The sequence below is a fragment of the Haliotis rufescens genome, unplaced genomic scaffold (genome assembly GCF_023055435.1).
Source record: "Haliotis rufescens isolate VD_foot unplaced genomic scaffold, xgHalRufe1.0.p SCAF_33, whole genome shotgun sequence".
Lineage (NCBI taxonomy): Eukaryota > Metazoa > Mollusca > Gastropoda > Lepetellida > Haliotidae > Haliotis > Haliotis rufescens.
In genome coordinates this window covers 3,898,182-3,921,681 of record NW_025964035.1, presented here as the reverse complement: position 1 = coordinate 3,921,681, position 23,500 = coordinate 3,898,182, and the positions used below count along the sequence as shown (strand labels likewise).

The 23,500-nt window shown below is 40.5% G+C and overlaps 1 protein-coding gene across 1 annotated transcript in view; it reads left to right on the top strand.

The window, feature by feature from the left end:
- The window catches only part of LOC125371990 (FMRFamide peptide receptor frpr-18-like), a 33,259-nt gene extending 11,748 nt beyond the window's left edge, over window positions 1–21,511 (top strand). Inside the window, exons 2-3 of the mRNA XM_048380751.1 lie at window positions 948–1,408; window positions 20,710–21,511. Coding sequence (XP_048236708.1) covers window positions 948–1,408; window positions 20,710–21,261 — 1,013 coding nt within the window. The 3' untranslated portion in view covers window positions 21,262–21,511. The remainder of the gene's footprint in view (window positions 1–947; window positions 1,409–20,709) is intronic.
- Window positions 21,512–23,500: the final 1,989 nt, after the last annotated feature.

The following is a 23,500-nucleotide window of genomic DNA, read 5'->3' as shown; positions in this document are numbered from 1 at the left end:
GTTGTATTTAACGTTGAGCGTGGATGTAGTTTCCAGCTGTAGTGATTGTGATGTATATATTAATATTTGTTTGAGATATATTTTCTGATGAATGTGTTTCAGATGAATATATCTTCCAGTTTAAGTTGTTTGATATGTGTATGTACATTCCTCTTCCTTTTCTTAAAGATGCATCTACTTTACCGTTGAATTTGTCTGGCATGTATCTTTTTCTCCGTTGAATGTGTTTGAGATGGGTATGTTTTCCTCGTTGAATGTGTTTGAGATGTGTATGTTTTCCTCGTTGAATGTGTTTAAAATATATGTTTTCCCTGTTGAATGTGTTTAAAATATATGTTTTCCCTGTTGAATGTTTTCAAGATGGGTATTTTCTCCCTGTTGAATGTGTTTGAGATGTGAATGTTTTCCTCGTTGAATTTGTTTGAGATGGGTATGTTTTCCTCGTTGAATGTGTTTGAGATGGGTATGTTTTCCTCGTTGAATGTGTTTGAGATGGGTATGTTTTCCTCGTTGAATATGTTTAAGATGTGTATGTTTACCCTGTTGAATCAGTTTGAGATGTAAGAAATGTGGTTTTCACTGGATTGTCTGGTTCAGACAGTCTAAAACATCCCAGCTCCTCACCAAAATATGTTTCGTTAGTAATATTGAACCAATGCTTGCCACAAAAGGCGACTATTCTTGTCGCAAGAGGCGACTAACCAGTTCGGGTGGTCAGGCTCGCTGACTTGGTTGATGCATGTCGTCGATCCCAGTTGCGTGGATCGATGCTCATGATGTCAATCACTGGATTGTCTGGTCCAGACGCGATTATTTACAGACCCCCGTCATATAGCTGGAATATTGCTGAGTGCGGCGTTAAACAACAAACCAACCAACAAAAGTAACGAACAGAACATCGTTTTCTTCACAAGCGTGCATTCATTATATTTCTCTATATGTTTTAGCGTCTCCGTGGTCTGTGGCGTCTGAACCCAATGACAGATGGGCGTGGTGGATGAAGCAGATCCTCACTCCTATTATAGTGGCCATAGGTTTCGGCGGTAATAGCCTCTCTTTCGTCGTGATGAAAACGAGATCATGGAGACATAAGTCCTACAGCCATTTCCTGTGTGCCTTGGCTGTGTTTGACAGCCTCACTCTCATCAACAGGGAGATCCTTCTGGTTCATGAACTTCGGGAATACGCAGGAGATACGGGACTTTACGCTGGATTCTCAGACCTTGCGTGCAGCATTCACAACTTCTACGAACACATGTGCTATTTGATGTCATCATGGCTCATAGTGTGTATGGCGCTTGAGAGACTAGTTGCGGTCTATTTTCCGTTGCGTAAGGCTTTCCTGTGCACCCAGCATGGCGCACTGATCGTTATCCTGGCCCTTGCAATGCTACTGACATATACTCAAGTAAGTACATATGACTAAGATATGTTGTAGTGTGGAGCTCTTATCATCAGTTGGTTGGTTGGTTGGTGTGTTTGCCGCACTCAGCAAAATTCCAGCTATATGACGGTGGCCTGTAAATAATCGAGTCTGGACCAGACAATCCAGTGATTAATATCATGATCATCGGTCCACACAATTTTGATCGATGACATGCATCAACCAAGTCAGTGAGCCTGACCACCCGATCCCGTTAGTCGCCTTTTACGACAAGCATTGTCACCTTTTAAGACAAGCATGGGTTGCTGAAGACCTATTCTACCCCGGAATCTTCACTGGTCTCTTATCATTAGTCTGGATATATTGTAGTGTGAAGCTCTTATCATTAGTCTGGATATGTTGTAGTGTGAAGCTCTTATCATTAGTCTGGATATGTTGTTGTGTGGAGCTCTTATCATTAGTCTGGATATGTTGTAGCGTGGCGCTCTTATCATTAGTCTGGATATGTTGTAGTGTGAAGCTCTTATCATTAGTCTGGATATGTTGTAGTGTGAAGCTCTTATCATTAGTCTGGATATGCTGTAGTGTGAAGCTCTTATCATTAGTCTGGATATGTTGTAGTGTGGAGCTCTTATTATTAGTCTGGATATGTTGTAGTGTTAAGCTCTTATCATTAGTCTGGATATGTTGTAGTGTGAAGCTCTTATCATTAGTCTGGATATGCTGTAGTGTGAAGCTCTTATCATTAGTCTGGATATGCTGTAGTGTGATGCTCGTATCATTAGTCTGGATATGTTGTAGTGTGAAGCTCTTATCATTAGTCAGGGTATGTTGTAGTGTGAAGCTCTTATCATTAGTCTGGAAATGTTGTATTGTGGAGCTCTAATCATTAGTCTGGATATGTTGTAGTGTGAAGCTCTTATCATTAGTCTGGATATGTTGTAGTGTGGCGCTCTTATCATTAGTCTGGAAATGTTGTAGTGTGGCGCTCTTATCATAAGTCTGGATATGTTGTAGTGTGAAGCTCTTATCATTAGTCTGGATATGTTGTAGTGTGAAGCTCTTATCATTAGTCTGGATATGTTGTAGTGTGAAGCTCTTATCATTAGTCTGGATATGTTGTGGGGTGAAGCTCTTATCATTAGTCTGGATATGCTGTAGTGTGAAGCTCTTATCATTAGTCTGGATATGCTGTAGTGTGAAGCTCTTATCATTAGTCTGGATATGCTGTAGTGTGAAGCTCTTATCATTAGTCTGGATATGCTGTAGTGTGAAGCTCTTATCATTATTCTGGATATGTTGTAGTGTGAAGCTCTTATCATTAGTCAGGGTATGTTGTAGTGTGAAGCTCTTATCATTAGTCTGGAAATGTTGTAGTGTGAAGCTCTTATCATTAGTCTGGATATGTTGTAGTGTGGAGCTCTTATCATTAGTCTGGAAATGTTGTAGTGTGGCGCTCTTATCATTAGTCTGGATATGTTGTAGTGTGAAGCTCTTATCATTAGTCTGGATATGTTGTAGTGTGAAGCTCTTATCATTAGTCTGGATATGTTGTAGTGTGGAGCTCTTATCATTATGCTATTAGCAACTGACATTATTAAAGGCTCTGTCCATTAATTGTCATCAATTGTTTTTAAATATGACATTGTATAAATAACTAAATTGTGTATATATTAGCTTGGTCTCGTCGCTATATGGCTGAAATAATGCCGATGCGACGTTAAATTTTAACTCACTCACTCACTTATCATTAGTCTGGATATGTTGTAGTGTGAAGCTCTTATCATTAGTCTGGATATGTTGTAGGGTGAAGCTCTTATCAATAGTCTGGATATGCTGTAGTGTGAAGCTCTTATCATTAGTCTGGATATGCTGTAGTGTGAAGCTCTTATCATTAGTCTGGATATGATGTAGTGTGAAGCTCTTGTAATTAGTTAGGGTATGTTGTAGTGTGAAGCTCTTATCATTAGTCTGGAAATGTTGTAGTGTGGAGCTCTAATCATTATTCTGGATATGTTGTAGTGTGGAGCTCTAATCATTAGTCTGGATATTGTGTAATGTAAAGATCTTATCATAAGTCTGAATATGTTGTAGTGTGGAGCTCTTATCATTAGTCTGGATATGTTGTAGTGTGGAGCTCTAATCATTAGTCTTGATATTTTGTAATGTAAAGATCTTATCATTAGTCTGGATATGTTGTAGTGTGGAGCTCTTATCATTAGTCTGGATATGTTGTAGTGTGGAGCTCTAATCATTAGGCTGGATATGTTGTGGTGTGGAGCTCTAATCATTAGTCTGGATATGTTGTAGTGTGGAGCTCTTATCATTAGTCTTGATATGTTGTAATGTAAAGATCTTATCATTAGTCTGGATATGTTGTAGTGTGAAGATCTTATCATTAGTCTGGATATGTTGTAGCGTGAAGATCTTATCATTAGTCTAGATATGTTGTAATGTAAAGATCTTATCATTAGTCTGGATATGTTGTAGTGTGAAGATCTTATCATTAGTCTGGATATGTTGTAGCGTGAAGATCTTATCATTAGTCTGGATATGTTGTAGCGTGAAGATCTTATCATTAGTCTGGATATGTTGTAGTGTGAAGCTCTTATCATTAGTCTGGATATGTTGTAGGGTGAAGCTCTTATCATTAGTCTGGATATGTTGTAGTGTGATGCTCTTAACATTAGTCTGGATATGTTGTAGTGTGATGCTCTTAACATTAGTCTGGATATGTTGTAGTGTGGAGCTCTTATCATTAGTCTGGATATGTTGTAGTGTGATGCTCTTAACACTAGTCTGGATATGTTGTAGTGTGATGCTCTTATCATTAGTCTGGATATGTTGTAGTGTGATGCTCGTATCATTAGTCTGGATATATTGTAGTGTGAAGCTCGTATCATTAGTCTGGATATGTTGTAGTGTGAAGCTCTTATCATTAGTCTGGATATGTTGTAGTGTGAAGCTCTTATCATTAGTCTGGATATGTTGTAGTGTGGAGCTCTTATCATTAGTCTGGATATGTTGTGGGGTGAAGCTCTTATCATTAGTCTGGATATGCTGTAGTGTGAAGCTCTTATCATTAGTCTGGATATGCTGTAGTGTGAAGCTCTTATCATTAGTCTGGATATGCTGTAGTGTGAAGCTCTTATCATTAGTCTGGATATGCTGTAGTGTGAAGCTCTTATCATTATTCTGGATATGTTGTAGTGTGAAGCTCTTATCATTAGTCAGGGTATGTTGTAGTGTGAAGCTCTTATCATTAGTCTGGAAATGTTGTAGTGTGAAGCTCTTATCATTAGTCTGGATATGTTGTAGTGTGGAGCTCTTATCATTAGTCTGGAAATGTTGTAGTGTGGCGCTCTTATCATTAGTCTGGATATGTTGTAGTGTGAAGCTCTTATCATTAGTCTGGATATGTTGTAGTGTGAAGCTCTTATCATTAGTCTGGATATGTTGTAGTGTGGAGCTCTTATCATTAGTCTGGATATGTTGTAGTGTGAAGCTCTTATCATTAGTCTGGATATGTTGTAGGGTGAAGCTCTTATCAATAGTCTGGATATGCTGTAGTGTGAAGCTCTTATCATTAGTCTGGATATGCTGTAGTGTGAAGCTCTTATCATTAGTCTGGATATGATGTAGTGTGAAGCTCTTGTCATTAGTTAGGGTATGTTGTAGTGTGAAGCTCTTATCATTAGTCTGGAAATGTTGTAGTGTGGAGCTCTAATCATTATTCTGGATATGTTGTAGTGTGGAGCTCTAATCATTAGTCTGGATATTGTGTAATGTAAAGATCTTATCATTAGTCTGAATATGTTGTAGTGTGGAGCTCTTATCATTAGTCTGGATATGTTGTAGTGTGGAGCTCTAATCATTAGTCTTGATATTTTGTAATGTAAAGATCTTATCATTAGTCTGGATATGTTGTAGTGTGGAGCTCTTATCATTAGTCTGGATATGTTGTAGTGTGGAGCTCTAATCATTAGGCTGGATATGTTGTGGTGTGGAGCTCTTATCATTAGTCTGGATATGTTGTAGTGTGGAGCTCTTATCATTAGTCTTGATATGTTGTAATGTACAGATCTTATCATTAGTCTGGATATGTTGTAGTGTGAAGATCTTATGATTAGTCTGGATATGTTGTAGCGTGAAGATCTTATCATTAGTCTAGATATGTTGTAATGTAAAGATCTTATCATTAGTCTGGATATGTTGTAGTGTGAAGATCTTATCATTAGTCTGGATATGTTGTAGCGTGAAGATCTTATCATTAGTCTGGATATGTTGTAGTGTGAAGATCTTATCATTAGTCTGGATATGTTGTAGTGTGAAGCTCTTATCATTAGTCTGGATATGTTGTAGGGTGAAGCTCTTATCATTAGTCTGGATATGTTGTAGTGTGATGCTCTTAACATTAGTCTGGATATGTTGTAGTGTGATGCTCTTAACATTAGTCTGGATATGTTGTAGTGTGGAGCTCTTATCATTAGTCTGGATATGTTGTAGTGTGATGCTCTTAACATTAGTCTGGATATGTTGTAGTGTGATGCTCTTATCATTAGTCTGGATATGTTGTAGTGTGATGCTCGTATCATTAGTCTGGATATATTGTAGTGTGAAGCTCGTATCATTAGTCTGGATATGCTGTAGTGTGAAGCTCTTATCATTAGTCTGGATATGTTGTAGGGTGAAGCTCTTATCATTAGTCTGGATATGCTGTAGTGTGAAGCTCTTATCATTAGTCTGGATATGTTGTAGTGTGATGCTCTTAACATTAGTCTGGATATGTTGTAGTGTGATGCTCTTAACATTAGTCTGGATATGTTGTAGTGTGGAGCTCTTATCATTAGTCTGGATATGTTGTAGTGTGATGCTCTTAACATTAGTCTGGATATGTTGTAGTGTGATGCTCTTATCATTAGTCTGGATATGTTGTAGTGTGATGCTCGTATCATTAGTCTGGATATATTGTAGTGTGAAGCTCGTATCATTAGTCTGGATATGTTGTAGTGTGAAGTTCTTATCATTAGTCTGGATATGTTGTAGTGTGAAGCTCTTAACATTAGTCTGGATATGTTGTAGTGTGAAGCTCGTATCATTAGTCTGTATATGGTTATTCGCCTCCGGATGGTTACTAGGTGCACGGCAATTATCTGTGCAGGGTTGCGTTCCATGGGGACGTCAGAAACCTATGATCGTGGGTTCGAATCCCGGTTCGCCCCGATTATGTTTCTAGGTTTTTCGGCACCATATCCCTGTTCGTGGTCTTTACCAAGTGGTTCGGGCTTTCCTCCCAATTAAAAATTGACTTTCACTTTGTGTGAGTTCATTGGAGCATGAACCTTCATGGGGCGAGGGCCAAACTGTAGGAACGTCGGAGCTTGCGATACTCCAATGAACTCACACAAAGTGAAAGTCAATTTTTAAAAACCCCATTTATATTACTATTTGTACCGCAAAGGATGTAGACCTTGATCTATACACCATTATATTTAGTACGTGTGACTTCATGTTTACACTGTCAGCCTTACAACAACCAGATATATCGGGGAAGAAAATAGTTCCTCAAAACCAGAGGAGACATGTGCTTATGCATGCTCAACATGCTCAACGGGGACAACGTTTGTAGTTTCTGTCAATACAATGTACTCAAACAATATTCTTATTAGATGAGAAAAGTCTTTAAGTGATCAAGGCGACGGCGCGTCGTAATACATATACATCAAGTACAAGACGTCAAAATGGCCGACACGATAAACGTGACGGGAGAGATTTCTGAAGTTGTTAATGAACCTGTGGCGGTTACGTGTTTTAGTCATCATTGATCAACTGGCCGATCAATGAAAGGTGATTAAAGATGTGTCAAATAGACACTAAGGTAAATGCATAGATTGATGCAGACTGTCACTGTCAGCCTCAACACGGATCGAGTCGATACCACGATGGTTTGGCAGTGCATTTCTTCGTTGTGTTCATTAGGATGGGTTGTAGCGAGGATATTCGGGAACAATCATGCAGTCAAACTCTCTGACGTTTCTCGATGTATTCCGGAACGCCAAGTTTAAAATTAAAAGGTCTAAATATTTAGAAAGAACGCCCCTGTGTGTATTCGTCCTAGAGAATTCCCAGGAGTTCATACACGTGTGAACGACAATTTCGCAGTCATGTGACCAACCTCTTGTCCAATGGAAAAGCCGTATATCGTGTGAACTTCAAATTTAAATATTGTATAAGGCTGACATGCGTGATATAACTGGAAAACTGTTCAAAACTGTGTTAAACTCAACTCACTCACTCATCCTAACTATTATTGTTGGGAACACCTTATACAATGGGTATAACTCCGCGGCATGTGCGGCGTTAGGCAATAAATACTAACTTTTTTTAGGCAAATTGTGTGAATGAAGGGTGATACTGGATGGTGCTTACCGGTCGCGAACACCTTGTCTCATCAACTATTTTCAACGGTACATTTATAAAATTTTCACAGCTATTTTGCCCTTTACACCAAATAAAATCTGTTTAATTTCTTAACCATGAAACAAAGAGCGTTGTCATAGATTTAAGAACTATTGTTTGTTGTTTAAAGCCCCACTTAATCCAGTCGTATGACGGCCTAGATAATCGAGTCTTGACCAGACAATTAAGTGGCTGCTTCTATCAGTGTCAGCCTTAGGGTACGATGTCACACACCATCAACCTAGTCGCCGAGTCTGATCACCAGATCCTTTAAGTCGCCTCTTACGGCCCACTCTATGTTGCGGGGGATGTATTCTAACCAGCAATCCCCACGAGGGATAAAAACGGTAGCGTCAGATTATGATAGTTTCCGACTGGCGCACTTTCACCGTATTTAAGAAATAAACGATTCGTGTTCGTTGCTTTACGTACGATAAAACACTAAAGGGAGAAGATTCTCACTGGATTGTCTTGTCCAGACTCGATTATTTACAGACCGCCGTCATATAGCTGGAATATTGCTGAGTGCGGCGTGAAACGACAAGGAAAAAATGAAAGACAAGCATAGTCGCCTTTTACGGCAGGCATGGGTTGCTGAAGATCTGAACGGGCCCGGAATCGAATAATTACAAACCGATGTCATGTAACTGGAATATTGCTGATTGCGGCGTTAATTACCAAACAAACATACAATACTTATCAATCTTAGGAGTGCTGCATGAATGGATTAAACAAACAAACAGTTATCAGTGAAATCCAGATTAGCACTTACAAACGTTTACACAGGTTATAATACCCAGCGTTACCAACATCAAACAACATAAAGAACGAGACAAACTCAGCATGGATGAATTTTCCTGGCTCTACAAAGAAAGGTTTTGTGATCTACTTTTTTCATACAAAACCCATTTTGGTTCCTTGTTCAACATGGTAATCGTCTCTTCAGCACATCCGAATATACATTGTGTTTGAACAATTATACGGTTGGTTGGTTTGTTGTTTAACGCCGCACTCAGCAATATTCCAGCTACATTGTACATGACGGCGGTCTGTAAATAATCGAGTCTGGACCAGACAATCCAGTGATTGACAGCATGAGCATCGATCCACGCAATTGGGATCGATTACATGTATCAACCAAGTCAGCGAGCCTGACTTGGTTGATGCATGTCATCGTATCCCAATTGCGTGGATCGATGCTTATGATGTAAATCACTGGATTGTCTGGTCCAGACTCGATTATTTACAATCCGCCGTCATATAGCTGGAATATTGCTGAGTGCGGCGTTAAACAACAAACAACCATTATTCCTAGAAGGAAAATGATGAGCAGTTTACAATTATCAAATTAATCATGAATGTCATAACATTTGAATTAAACCTTGTATGCACCATTGCCATGGTAGGCAATAACAAGAATGATATCATTTAAACAAAAAGATGTATTTCTTAGTTCACAAAATGGTGTACCATATTCATAATGGTGTCTTCCACAGCCGATAATCTCACAAACGTTTTCAGAGTCACAAACAAGGTCCACAAACACATATACCCTGTTGCTGTGAAATCACCAGTCACCAAATGTATGTTAATGATACGCATAACTGTTAACAGCTATGGTGTCAGTAATATCAAATCTTAATAAACGAAATTGTGCCAAGAAATAAAAAAACACACATGATAATACCATGTCGTCTCTTGCAAAGCCCATCATGTTCCTTTGATTTCAAAAAGCTTTTAAGAAATCTAAAACAAATTGCCTATGAAATGAAAAAAATTGAAGCATTAATATTTGGAGATATGTGTAAGATGAACGGTCCACAATCTAATGTCCATTTTATCTCATAGTTCCCTGTAGAAATATGTCATATGGGAAGCAAAATAACCAATGAAATATTTAGTTTCACTTGTCTGGTCCTTTGGATTTATTGTTAACAGATATGGTGTCAGTAATATCAATTCTTAATAAACCAAATTGTGTCAAGAAATAAAAAACACACATGATAATACCATATCGTCTCTTGCAAAGCCCATCATATTCCTTTTCATTTAAAAATGCTTTTAAGAAATCTGTAAAACATTGTACTCATCTAATGAAACCATTTTATCATTAATATTTAGTTACAGACCACACCTAAGAGTTAATGACACAATAAAACAAGTTAAGAAGCTTGAAAAATCAGACAATTATGTTCAGTGTTGCCGGGAAAGATCCATAACATGTTGTCCAGAAGACAGTATTTGAGCATTTCAGGGATGATTTTCACAGCTTCTACTATTATGACCTCTGCTTTGACAAAGAGAACATTTTGCTGATCTCAGTGGTTTTCGCTCTGCTGTATTTTGTAATAACTCGAGACGGTTTTGTTTAAGCATTATTTGTTTCGATGCAGCTCTACCCTGGTGAGATGTGGATCGAAAATACCAAACTGTAGTGCAGTCATTTAGTTTTTCAAAACCTTGTTTGCTGAAGGACACTAAGTCACCATGGAGTCTTATCATTTCTGGAATATGACACGCAAGAATGTGCATGTAAGGGTAACATCTTTCCTCTGGTAGACATTAACATGTGTGTGTACCAAGGCCTTACACCTACACTCCTAAGCCATTACCTCACTATCTGTGAAATTCCTTTGACCCAGGACTGATATAATGCTACCAAGTTCCCCCCAAAGGAAGATTATAGCTCTTAGTTTTGGATGACCTGGGATCTTGTCCCCAAGGACTATCTGAGCAGCAATTTTCCTGTGCTCTGGTCCTGTGAAATCTCTGAAAGTGAACCTTCCAGATTCTCTCTCATTTCTGAAGTGAAACTCAATTCCAAGACTTTGAACAAAGGTTTCAAACCTTGATATGTTTTAACATTGATCTCTTTTGTATGTAGCATTGCTCCTTCTAATGTTGTCTCTGCTCCTTAGCTCATATATCAATTGCTTCACCAGTTGATCTGATAAGCGTAAGTACAAATGTAAAGTGTCAGGAATTCTTCTAGTTATTGGTACAAACTTGAATAGGGGAGGGTGTACACAGTTATAGTTCTGTGATCTTTTCCTTGACATTGATGCTATCTCCTCAACAGTTCTAGCCCCCTGTGATATATCTGAAGCTGACCATTGCATTTGGGTATCATATCTGTCACTAGCAGGACATTTGCACCAGAGACAACTATACAAACAAGCAATAGGATATTCCTGACACCATATTGAGGAATTTAAGATCACCGTCTAGATAGAAATGTACATGAAAGACTTGCCCCTCGACAGTAAGATGATCCAATGTTTCAGCTTCCTTGATAATGTCTGTCAAAGTCTCTGCTACAATCTCATACCCTTCCTTGGCATAACGCCCGGAGAGCGGAAGGTCCGGGGTTCGATCCCCCGCCGCGTCATACCAAAAGACGTTAAAAGATGGTACTTGTTGTTACCCTGTCTGGCGCTCGGCATTAAGGGGCTAAAACAAGGACTGGTCGGCTCGGAGTCAGTATACTGTGTCTGAGTGGGGTATTCATGTTAAACTGCGGCATGGTATCTCAGTGAGCTAGCACTATAAATCGGCATCAGTCCGGACTAGTACAAGCAGCCACACACACACATACACGTGCATGCACGTCGCTATATAAGTGCAATAATCTTGGACGCGACGTTAAACCCAATTTCACCTCACCTCTTTGGCATAAAACATAGCCAAAAGGTAGGTTCCCTTTACAAGATTTACACCAGCCATCGCCTAAGACAGAGAAACCAAAATTGATCAAGGTTTTCCTTCTACCTACAAGAGTACCATCCCCTGTTAATTTGACCCGAAGACACCTGGTTCCTAACATTTTGTCTCTGTCATCTGCTAATCTACCAGAAATGTATCTACTCACTTTCTCCTTCAAAGACTGTTGAACACCATTACTTTCACCAGGAGTATTCACTATATGGACCTCATGATTGCAATGCAACATTCTCTTCTTTACTACATGCAATCTGGGTAAAGAGGGAACTACCATCGACAATTCATGATAAGCCTTGTTGCTGATACTCTGAGAATCTTTCACATACAACACTTTGGCAACATAATCATCTTCTTGAGGGCTCTCTTTGATTTTCTTCACAGTGCCTCCAGCAAGGGATACATCAAAACAATTGCCCTTAGCACCCTTGGACTGAACAGCCTTTGCCTCCATATCATATCGTTTGTAGGAATTCAAGAGAACGCTTACATTCTGTGACAAACATTTGCTTTCGCTTATATATCTGTGACTGAGAGATTAAATCAGATTTCAGACATCTGACTTTTTTTCCCTCAGAGTTCAGAACAAAAAACAATCTGGATGAAAGTTTCTTTACCTTATGTTTCAACTGAACGTTCTTACAACTTATCCACTTAGCCTTTCTAACGGCTGATTTGTATTTCTTCAGAAGGGAAAGCTTTGATTTCTTTTCATGGTCAAGCTTTGATAAAACATGTGGTAAGCAATCTCCTGTAACATATACTTTCATATGATATTCCTCCTTCTCCCATTCATGACGAAGTTGTTTCAAATGGTTACCACCCTTTCTTTACCAAACATTGATAAAAGTTTCTTAAGATATGAAGATACTGTTGGAGTTACTTTAACAAACAGGATAACGCGTGGGTCTATATTCCTCTTCATACATAAGGATGAAATAATACTATTACAAATATCAGAGGTAAAACTGTGACTAACTTGTGCTACACTTTTATATTCCTCATACAACGACAGTTTTGTCACATTGATAGGCATAACACAAATAAACCTAGTATGGTGAACATTTCACAGCTGTCAAACAGAATATATAAACAAAACACCTTGAGGAATGGTTTCAAAGAATCTCTAGTTTAAACCATGGGTGAAAATATATGATAGAGAGAACACACATACATAATCCTGCAAGCTGAACATATCAGCTTTAAAAAATACTTAGATAGAAACGAAACACAAGGTGGATGACTGGTAACTTATCTCATGCTATGAATTCACACGTTTCAGTATGTGTCTGAGTTGGTCCATTTCGACATGGTTCCCCTTTTCTTTTAGAAATGTCATGTCGAATACAAATCCACGATGGATCAAGGTTTTCTTGAAATCTGTGTCATACTCCTCTCTCATCTTTCGCTCATAACAGCCAAAGCTTAGTGTCTCTCTGTTAACAGAACAGAAGTCTCCTGCAGGGTTTAAAACCCTGTAATACCAATGTTCTCCGAATAAAACATTTGGTGCATGCACATCATTGAAGCGGCAGAGTGATCTGTTGCTGATGTCTTTGTGGGAGTAGATAGTAGCTGACAGATCAGTCAGAGGCTTTATCACCGCAGGTGAACAGACAGGTACTTTAATGGAAACCGAGGAATCGGTTCCTCTCTGGCATTGTAGGTTGTCTCGTATAGCTGAAAACACCTGGAACTGGAACATATCTTCAGGGAAAGACTTCGCAGACTTCTGCCAAGAGCATCCCGGACGTGTTCGATGGGATTGAGGTCGGGAGACCTTCACGGCCAGTCCATGACGCTGACTCCCGCATTCTGAAGGAAATTCCTTGTCAAAATTGCTGTGTGGGGTCTGGAATTGTCGTGTTGGAAGATCAAACCGGGTCCATGTGCTGCCATAAAAGGCAGAGGTTCTGGTACCAGTACCTGGTCGCGGTAAGCAGCAGCGTTGAGGTTGCCACGGATGACAAGAAGCCTGGAACGTGCATTGCCACAGAAAGCACCCCACACCATGACATCCCGCCTCGAAATCTGTCAACTTCCTGTACACAACACTGGGCGTAACGTTCATGACGGCGCCTCCAAATCCTCGCCCTACCATCAGCAAATCGAAGATTAAATCGGGATTCAGCACTGAAGACGACTTAATTCCAATTCCTCTGAGTCTATCGTAAGTGTCGCTGTGCCCACAATTGACGTTGACGTCTGTGTAATTGAGTCAGAATCGGCCCGCGGTATGGCCGTCGTGCTTGAAGGTGAGCAGTTCTCAGACGGTTTCGAATAGTTTGCGCACTCAATCTACCCCTAAACAGTTCATTTCTGGTTGATGTAGCTGTCAAAAATCGGTTACGGAGGTGACGAAAGACAATCTGACGATCCTCTGCTTGTGACGTCACACGTGGTCGACCTGGCCGAGGGCGATCAGCGGTGGTACCCGTTTGCTGTAGACGCGTCTTTAAATCATAAACAGTCCGTCGACTACAACCCATCGTCCTTGCGACTTCAGCTACGGACGTTCCCGTCTGCAACATGCCGATGTCACGTTCACGTTGCAAATTTGAAAGGCGTTGCATGACAAATGGCCGTAAAGACTTTTGTTTTCTTCTTTTTTTGTTAATGACTGCTAACAAATGTGGCTGAAAACACGTGCGGTATTATGGCCACGTGACCAGTTGCACGTGAAAAAACACTTTTGCCACTATAGTGCTGTGCACATGATTTTGATCGATTCACCTGCACCAAAACGGGTGTTATCTGAAGACAATACGTGGCCATTACTGTTTAAATATACACAGGGCCCACAATGATAACTGGTCAATGCTCCGAGTGTCGCCTGAAGTTTTAAAAGACCCCCTCAGGCGCAAATAATTCAACAATGGCATTGAAAGTGTGCATGTTGTGATGTCTATTGCAAACTTAACATACTAAAAAGTGAAATACTTACCATTTAGCCGTGAAAAGAGTATATGTCCTTGTAATATACACAGAAAGTTGCTGCTCTGACCCACGCTGTCGACGTCGAGAGGAAGTAAATCGAAAACGAGGCTTCATGATATTTCTATACATGGTCTCGACTTAATGGTTAGAGTAACAAATATTTGAATTACGGCGCCAATTCTTAACCAATCTCGATGCATCTTGCAAGTGTTGTTTGGAGATATATTTGGCGGGCCTTTCAGCTGTAACCACTTTTATTGCATGCAGCGGGGAGAATTGTAAGGGTGCTTTATAAAGGTTCAAGTGCATTTTATTATTGAAAAAAATGCAGATTTCTTACTCATCAAACCATCATAAATTACAACAACAACAGCTAAATATTTCTCAAATTGATTTGACATACTTGTTTAGAGAGGTTATTAGATTGTGTTTTCACTGTAACCGGATCAAATGGAGTGTTCCATATAGTCACTTGTGTTGAGGAATACAGCGTCCTATATATGAATTCCATGGAGGAAGTTAGATTTATGTATGCTAATAAGAATTATGTTTCGGTATGTCATACTAACTACTTAACTTATACTTCTAATGTTTGTTTGTTGTTTAACGCCGCACTCAGCAATATTCCAGCTATATGACGGCCTGTAAATAATCGAGTCTGGACCAGACAATCAAGTGATTAATATCATGAGCATCGAACAAACGCAATTGGGATACGTTGACATGACCAACCGATCCCGTTGGTCGCCTCTTACAAACATGGGTTGCGGAAGAGCTGCAATTCTCTATTTTGACTTGTGCTATATGGTCCCGTGTCAGGTGAAAACTTGACTTGCCATTGCATGTGTTTATCTAACCCGGATCTTCACGGGTCTCTTCACACTTAAATGAACAAGCGTATAGTCGACGAAGTCGTCTATATTCTCCGCCCATTTTAACACGTTATGGTCCCAAACTAGGTAACTGACCCAACATTCTCTTAGCCCAAGTCAAAATAGCTGCGATGGAAATTCTAAAATAATTTTTTCTAAAAGTGCTAAATATCAAAAGGCACCAGTTCAGTTTGTGCCTGGTGGACATGCAAAGTTTTGTTAGAAAGTATTGAATGGGTTTTGAGTAATGCTCCGGAAACGAACCCTACCCTACAGAACCTAAGTCCAACTTGTTGCCATGGAAACGTAAAAAATAAAAAAATCTCAAATTCCTAAATAGCAAAAGGCACCAGTTCAGCATGAGTCTGATAGACATGCAAAGTTTCGAAGAGAAATGACAAAATCCGGTAAGCTTGTCAAGTATAAAGACTGAATCAAAACATTAAAATGGAAGTTTAGATTCTATTAAACATTGTGCCTGATATGAGAGATATTTGTCTGGTAAAATGTCGAACAATACTTTGTGTTTTCATAAATGCGGGTGTTCCTGAATTTTAAAATGAACTGAAAATTTAACTGGAACCAACTTCTGTTGCTGGTGGTTTTAAATGTAACACTATCCGGACCAAGCCATGGCATTTGTTTGAGTGTTTTAACCTTAACACTGTATGACGAAGGCTGCACGCCGGGTTAATGTACGGGAAGGAAATCAAGAATCACATGAAGCCTTCACTGTCAGAAATGAACAACGTCCTTCAATGAATTCTTGAAAACAACCATAATGGCAATACTCTAACGTGTGGCAGCTGCGTTTCATTCCGTTTAGGGTTTCACATAATCCAATTATAACGATTGCCTACAAATTACCAATGGAGTAATCATTTCTCCTTAACATTACGAAGCCTTACGACCCTTTATAAGAGCATGGTCGTAAATAGGGGATGTTGGATAACTATCCTATCGTTAACAAGGCTAGAGGGTTTTTTTTAAGATCAGAAGGCTTTTTCTTTTGGGAATTGAACTTGAAAGGTAGCTATTTTGTGACCCTGAGATGAACTTCTTGCACCGCGAACACGTGTCAGCTTACGGTTCTTTCTTAATTATCATTTTGCGACGTGCAGCAGCTCTGTGGATTTCAATTGTCGCTGAGTGTAGTCAACAAACAGTCCATTCAACCGTGGTCGTTCAAATTGGGCAAGAGAACTTAAATCGATGATTTAATTAAAAATGACAAAACCATTGGGTCCTTTGTAGGATTCCGACTAATGAAATATAGCGACAAAACCCTTTCTATATACAATAGAAATCTATGCATAAAGCAGAGTCGATTGTACGATTCCGACTATATTATGAGGCATGTGTTTATGAATCACCATCAGATAGTAATGATAGCCGGTGTTCGCGAAAAGGTGAGCGTTTCCTGCCCAACCGGTGGCACCCGTCACAAACACATGCAAAGGCAAGTTAATTGTTCACGTAAAAAACGCAGGAACATAGGGTACAAGACAATAAGAAAGGCGGCTTTATGACGAGCTAACAATTAGTGATGATACAAGCTGAGTCTATCCTGCCCCATCGGAGACAAACACATGCAATGGCAAGTCAAGTGTTCACCTGACACGGGAACATTTGGTACATGTCACAAAGGGGAATTGCAGCTCTTCAGCAACCATTGCTTGCCATAAAGGGCTACTATGCGTCTCGTACGAGGCGACTGATGGGATCGGGTGGTCAGACTCGCTGACTTGGTTGATGCTTTTCATCGTATTCCAATAGCGTGGATTGATGCGCATGATATCAATCACTGAATTGCCTGGTCCAGACTCGATTATTTACAGACCCCAGTCATATAGCTGGAAAATTGCTGAGTGCGGCGTTAAACAATTGTACTGTTTCATGAAAAGCATGTAAACTGCCTGTCGAAAATAGCAAACACTCATGACAATATACCAACCAGTCATTGAACGTGACAGCGACACCGACTAAATTGTGACCTATAGCACAGAATAATAAATTTTAATATCGATCAATAGTGTTTCTTGAATAGTTCGAGAACATATTTTCCGGCGAACTATTCCTTCCCAAAGAAGTAATAAGAATATTTATTTTTGCTCTTTGAATAGCCGTATTGTATTTGATTCCACATAAAAGTGGCGACGATAACTGGAATATAACACTCTTGCTTTTTTAACATGGGAAATAGCAACCTAGGCCCATTAATCGATTTCGGCAATCGAGGCGTGCGGTTCCATTCCTAATGTTTGAGAAATAACGCTGCGTTAAGTTTAAAAAGTTGCATTCCTATTATAAAACAACGCGACTGTCTTTAGGCTGCTGTTACCATGACGTATTTGATTTCCGTGAAAACGCCGTCTATTTAATTGAAAAAATGAGTAAACATTTGATACAGCATCTGCAAAATGGTTTATTCTCATCGGCATTGATAACGAACAAGCATCAAGGCGTCGAGGACATCAACATTTTGTATTCATTTTACTTTATTGCAAGAAGTGAAATGGAATAATTTGACATTTACGACGAGAAGCCCTGCAGCAATTAATCTTCATTGAGACACCTCGGCATCACCGATAATTTGATGGCACGTAGGTCACGTACTACTACTGAAAGCGTTAAAAGAATTTTATAAACCTTGCAATCATTTGCAGACTTGTACCTTCCTTGCCATCTTACCAACACCCCGTGAAGATTCCGGGGTAGAATAGGTCTTCAGACACCCATGCTTGCCGTAAAAGGCGACTATGCTTGTCGTAAAAGGCGACTAACGGGATCGGGTGGACAGGCTCGCTGACTTGGTTGATGCATGTCATCGATCCCAATTGCGAGGATCGATGTTCATGATGTAAATCACTGGATTGTCTGGTCCAGACTCGATTATTTACAATCCGCCGTCATATAGCTGGAATATTGCTGAGTGCGGCGTAAAACAACAAACCAAAAACCAACACACGTTATAACTACGAGGGCTGTATTTTGTATCGAATGACCTTTATGTGGCACGCAACACCGCGGGTTAACACGTATGTCTTTCTACGAAGGCAATGATTAACAAGCTCGGCTTGACCCGATTATTCACATGTGCAGAATGAATACCGTGGGCAATAGATTGGTTTGTTGGTGTGTTGTTTAACGCCGCACTCAGCAATATTCCAGCTATATGACGGCGGTCTGTAAATAATCGAGTCTGGACCAGACAATCCAGTGATTAATATCATTTTGAGCATCGATCCACGCAATTGGGATCGATGAAATGCATCAACCAAGTCAGCGAGCCTGACCACCCGATCCCGTTAGTCGCTTTTTACGACAAGCATAGTCACCTTAGAAGTATTGTATAATGTCGGTTGACGTCAATGCTTGACGACCGTCACAATTACATGCACAGGGTAAGAACTGCCATACGTTGACGATTTAGTATAACTTCGTGTAAGTTTGTTTGTTGTTCATCGCCGCACTCAGCAAATAGTCCAGCTACGTTACGACGATCTATAAACAATCAAGTCTGAACCAGACAATCCAGTGATTGATGTCATGAGCATCGATCCACGCAGTTGAGTTTGTTGTTTAATGCCGCAATCAGCAAAATCCAGTTATATGACGGCGGTCTGTAAATAATCGAGTCTGAACCAGACAATCCAGTGATTAATATCATGAGCATCGATCAACGCAATTGGGATCGATGACATGCATCAATCAAGTCAGCGAGCCTGACTACCCGATCCTGTTAGTCGCCTCTTACGACAAGCATAGTCGCCTTTTACGGCAAGCATGTGTTGCTGAGACCTATTCTACCCCGGAATCTTCACGGGTCCCACGCAATTGAGATACGAAGACATGCATCAACCAAGTCAGCGAGCCTGACCCTCCGATCCCGTTGGTCGCCTCGGGTTTGTGAATACGACATAGGGTCGCTTTGCAGTGTCGAAGTTTAATTGATGCTGACAGTTTTCAGAAAGCTCGTGTCCATTTATAACCATGGAGGTCAAGTGAGTAATGCTCCGTGCGTGAACACTGCTCGAACATTGCGCGAACACCAACAGGGCTTGACAGTGAAGCAGTGTGTAGCGACAGAGCAGGCGGTGGCTGTAGCACATCCTGCAGACGTTGCCAAGTATAAACCATTACCATTCATGCCATGTAACCTGAGCTCTCGCTGGCTTCCCGACCAGCTCTTTGATTGATTTGTGGGTCACAACTAGCTTCAACACTGCTAAGCTTATGTATTCACGGTCTGTTGATGGGGGATGTTGGTTGGTGTGTTGTTTGACGCGGCACTGAGCAATATTCCAGCTATGTAACGGCGGTGAGAATGGGACTTCAGCAACCCACACTTGCCGTAACACTCGACTATGCTTGTGGTAAGAGCTTGATGAAGTTAGAAGTATGGTTTTGAAAAACCTAGGTGTGTGTGTGTGTGTGTTTGTGCTTGTACTAGTTTGTTTGTTTGTTGTTTAACGCCGCACTCAGCAATGTTCCAGCTATATGACGGCGGTCTGTAAATAATCGAGGCATTGATATCATGAGCATCGATCAACGCAATTGGCATACGATGACATGCATCAATCAAGTCAGCGAGCCTCATCACCCGATCCCGTTAGTCGCCTCTTACGACAAGCTTTGGATGCTGAAGACCTACACTCTACCCCGGATCTTCACGGTTTTCGAAACATTCGATTGTTTTACTTACACTTTTACCCACCGACAGGTTTATCTATTGACATGAACTGTTTTCCTATGAAGGCCCACGGACACTTTTACTCGTGATCACCTCACTCCTTGACTGTTTTAATTCTGAAACTTTTAGTTGGAATAATGCTGAGTGCGGCGTATAAGAACAGTCAATCATTTTGTTACCAAATCTCACGCTTGACTTTTCGGTTTTTACAGTAATTGTGTTCCTCATGATCCATGATCCATTTCATTTTCGATACAGAACGTAAACGACAGAATAACCATCCCGATTTTCAGCTGAAACAGTGAGTGAACAGTATTCCATTGATACCACGGAGTGTCAGCTAAGACCCGTGAAGATCCGGGGTAGAATAGGTCTTCAGCAACCCATGCTTGCCGTAAAAGGCGACTATGCTTGTCGTAAGAGGCGACTAACGGGATCGGGTGGCCAGGCTCGCTGACTTGGTCGATGCTTGCATCAATCCCAATTGTGTGGATCGATGCTCATGATGTCAATCACTGGATTGTCTGGTCCAGACTCGATTATTTACAGACCGCCGTCATTAATATTGCTGAGTGGGCGTTAAACAACAAACAAACAACCAAACAAACATATGACCGTTTTATTCATGAACTGTTGTTCTTCCTCAGGTGTTCCGATTCTTCATGGTGGGCAAGATAGACGACAAGTGCGTGGCCTTGACCGACTACCTCACCGTGTACACGTCACTGCACGTGTATCTCTACCAGTTCACGCTGATTTTCGTCCTTCCGGTTGTCATAGTCCTCACGTGCAACGTCCTCGTCCTCCACAGGATATACCGAGTGAAAAAGCTCCGACGCCCAGAAGACTATGCTCTGCCAAGATCAAGAAGAAATGTTGCTAAAACTCACAAAACGACCTTGATGCTGGTCACAATATCGTTCGTTTACGTTGTGACCTTGTTTCCATCCGTCATCGTCTCGGTAATCGTCCACGTTGCCATAGCAACCAGGTATAAGGGAATGCGGGAATTATTTCACACACTTTATCCCTTTATTGACATTTTCGAGTTGTGTTCGGACATCAACTATTGCTCAAATTTTTTCATATATATTTTGTCAGGGAAAGTGTTTAGATTTGAACTGAGGCGAATATTTGCATGGGAGAAGAGCACGGCCGTAACAACGACGAAGGTCAAGGACGATTTCGCTCTTGTGTGACAATTTCCGTCTGGATACATGTTGTTCACATCATTGGCGTGTCTCGTAGTGTGGGATACCTTAGGGAACGCTCTGGCGTTCTCGATTTGGTTTAACTATCGCATTCTCGTGTTGTAATACAGATTTCCTTTTCTCACAAGTCGAGATTGAGATTTGTATCTTCATGTCCATATGTTGCCATCTTGCCTTGTCAAATCAAGCGAAAAATCACAATTCACATCCCCGTGTTCTCTCTCATTCATGCGCGTCTTGTATGGCTGAAATAATGCCGATGCGACGTTAAATTTTAACTCACTCACTCATTCTTGCGTTTTGTGGTTAAAGCGTTCGCTCGTCACGCCGAAGACCCGGGTTCGATACCCGACATGGGTACCATGTGTGAAGCCCATTTCTGGTGTCCCCCGCCGTGATCTTGCTGGAATATTGCTAAAGGCGGCGTAAAACCTCACTCACTCGCTCTAATTCTTACCCGTGAAGATCCGGGGTAGAATAGATCTTCAGCAGCCATGCCTGCCATAAAAGGCGACTATGCTTGTCGTAAGAAGTGACTAACGGGATCGGGTGGTCAGGATAGCTGACGCATGTCATCGTATCCCAATTGCGTGGATTGATGTTCATAATATCAGACACTCGATTCTCTGGCCCAGCTTGAATATTGCTGAGTGCGGCGTTAAACAAAAAAGAAACAAAACTAAAAAACTCAATATGAACAATAATAAAACATGACTGCTGTTTGTGTCGATGAGACTTTGAGTATACAAACGTTACAATTAAACACCGTTGTGTCGAACCTATCTTTGTCTCGAAGTAAAAGATTGGTCCCTGCATAGTCCTTTATTCATCATTTTCGGTTGTGTCGAACCTCGGATCACTCGAAGTACCTTAACTTCGACACAACCATGTTTGACTGTATATGGAAAAAAACACTACTGAAAAATAAAAAAAGATTGTATCTCGACAATGAAATAAAATCCGAATAGATGTTTTCTCTTCTGAAGCAAATGCCTGGTTGGTACAAACTGACCTTGAACTGAGGACATAGCCGACGACAAACAATATAACGCGTTTTGACAGGACCCATCTTAAGATCCTGTAAGATTCTACAAAGGCTACTGGACTGGAGATATAGCCTCCATGAGGCTCTGATTACAATGGAACTATTTATGCCAGCATCATCCATCTCTGACGAATTAACAGAAAACAAACTCATGTGAACCATAACTATATACCGTATTCGCCGTAATATTATTTTGGTGAAAAAATAAGTTGAAAGATAAATTTCGTGGTTTATGCTGACAGCCTGAAATGTTTATGTACGACAGATTTTTTCAGAATTTAATTGCCCAATATTAAGGGTACATATAACACATGAGTGCGTATTATACGCGAAAAAATAAATCTTGTGTACAGTGATCAATCGGGAGGGTGCCAATTGGGATTGTTCACAAGCCAATATATAAGCAAATATCGCCGTGGCGCTTATTATTACGCCGAATACGGTACTTTTAAGACAATGACATCGCAAGAATGGAATACGAAAATGGATAACTCCAAGCTGAAGGGAAAGAGATCGATTGATCTTGACCCATAAAGCTTTGACCACCACAGACGTAATAATCCTGGTCTCGACAGTTTCCGCGAACCTTATCTCTGCCACAAAAAAAGTAGAATATAGCATCTCTTTATGTTCTGCTATGAATAATGACATATATCTTTTAGGCACCATCCATTTGATATTCTTACCAAAACAAATCTACGTGTTTTAGTCGACATTTCGGATGACCTTATAGCGACGTGTGTGTGTCCCGACCAGTCCTTGTTTTAGCCCCTTAATGCCTAGCGTCAGGCAGGGTAAAAACATGTTTGTTTGTAGTTTAACGCTGCACTCAGCAACATTCCAGCTATATGTCTGTAACTAATCGAGTCTGGACCAGACAATCCCGTGATTGACATCATGCGCATCGATCCACACATTTGGGATACGATGACATACATCAACCAAGTCAGCGAGCCTAACCAACAATGTACCATCTTTTAACGTATTTTGGTATGACGCGGCCGGGGATCGAACTCCGAATTTCCGCTTTCTGGTAGTCGCCCTACCACTAGAAATAAGTGCGTTGTGAAACAAATTGTGTTTTAAAGCAGTGACAGACAAAATATTTAATCAGCGTTTTCAGTCACATAATGTCCTTGAACACCTGCTATATAATTGTGATTAAGGAGCATAGGTGGCGCC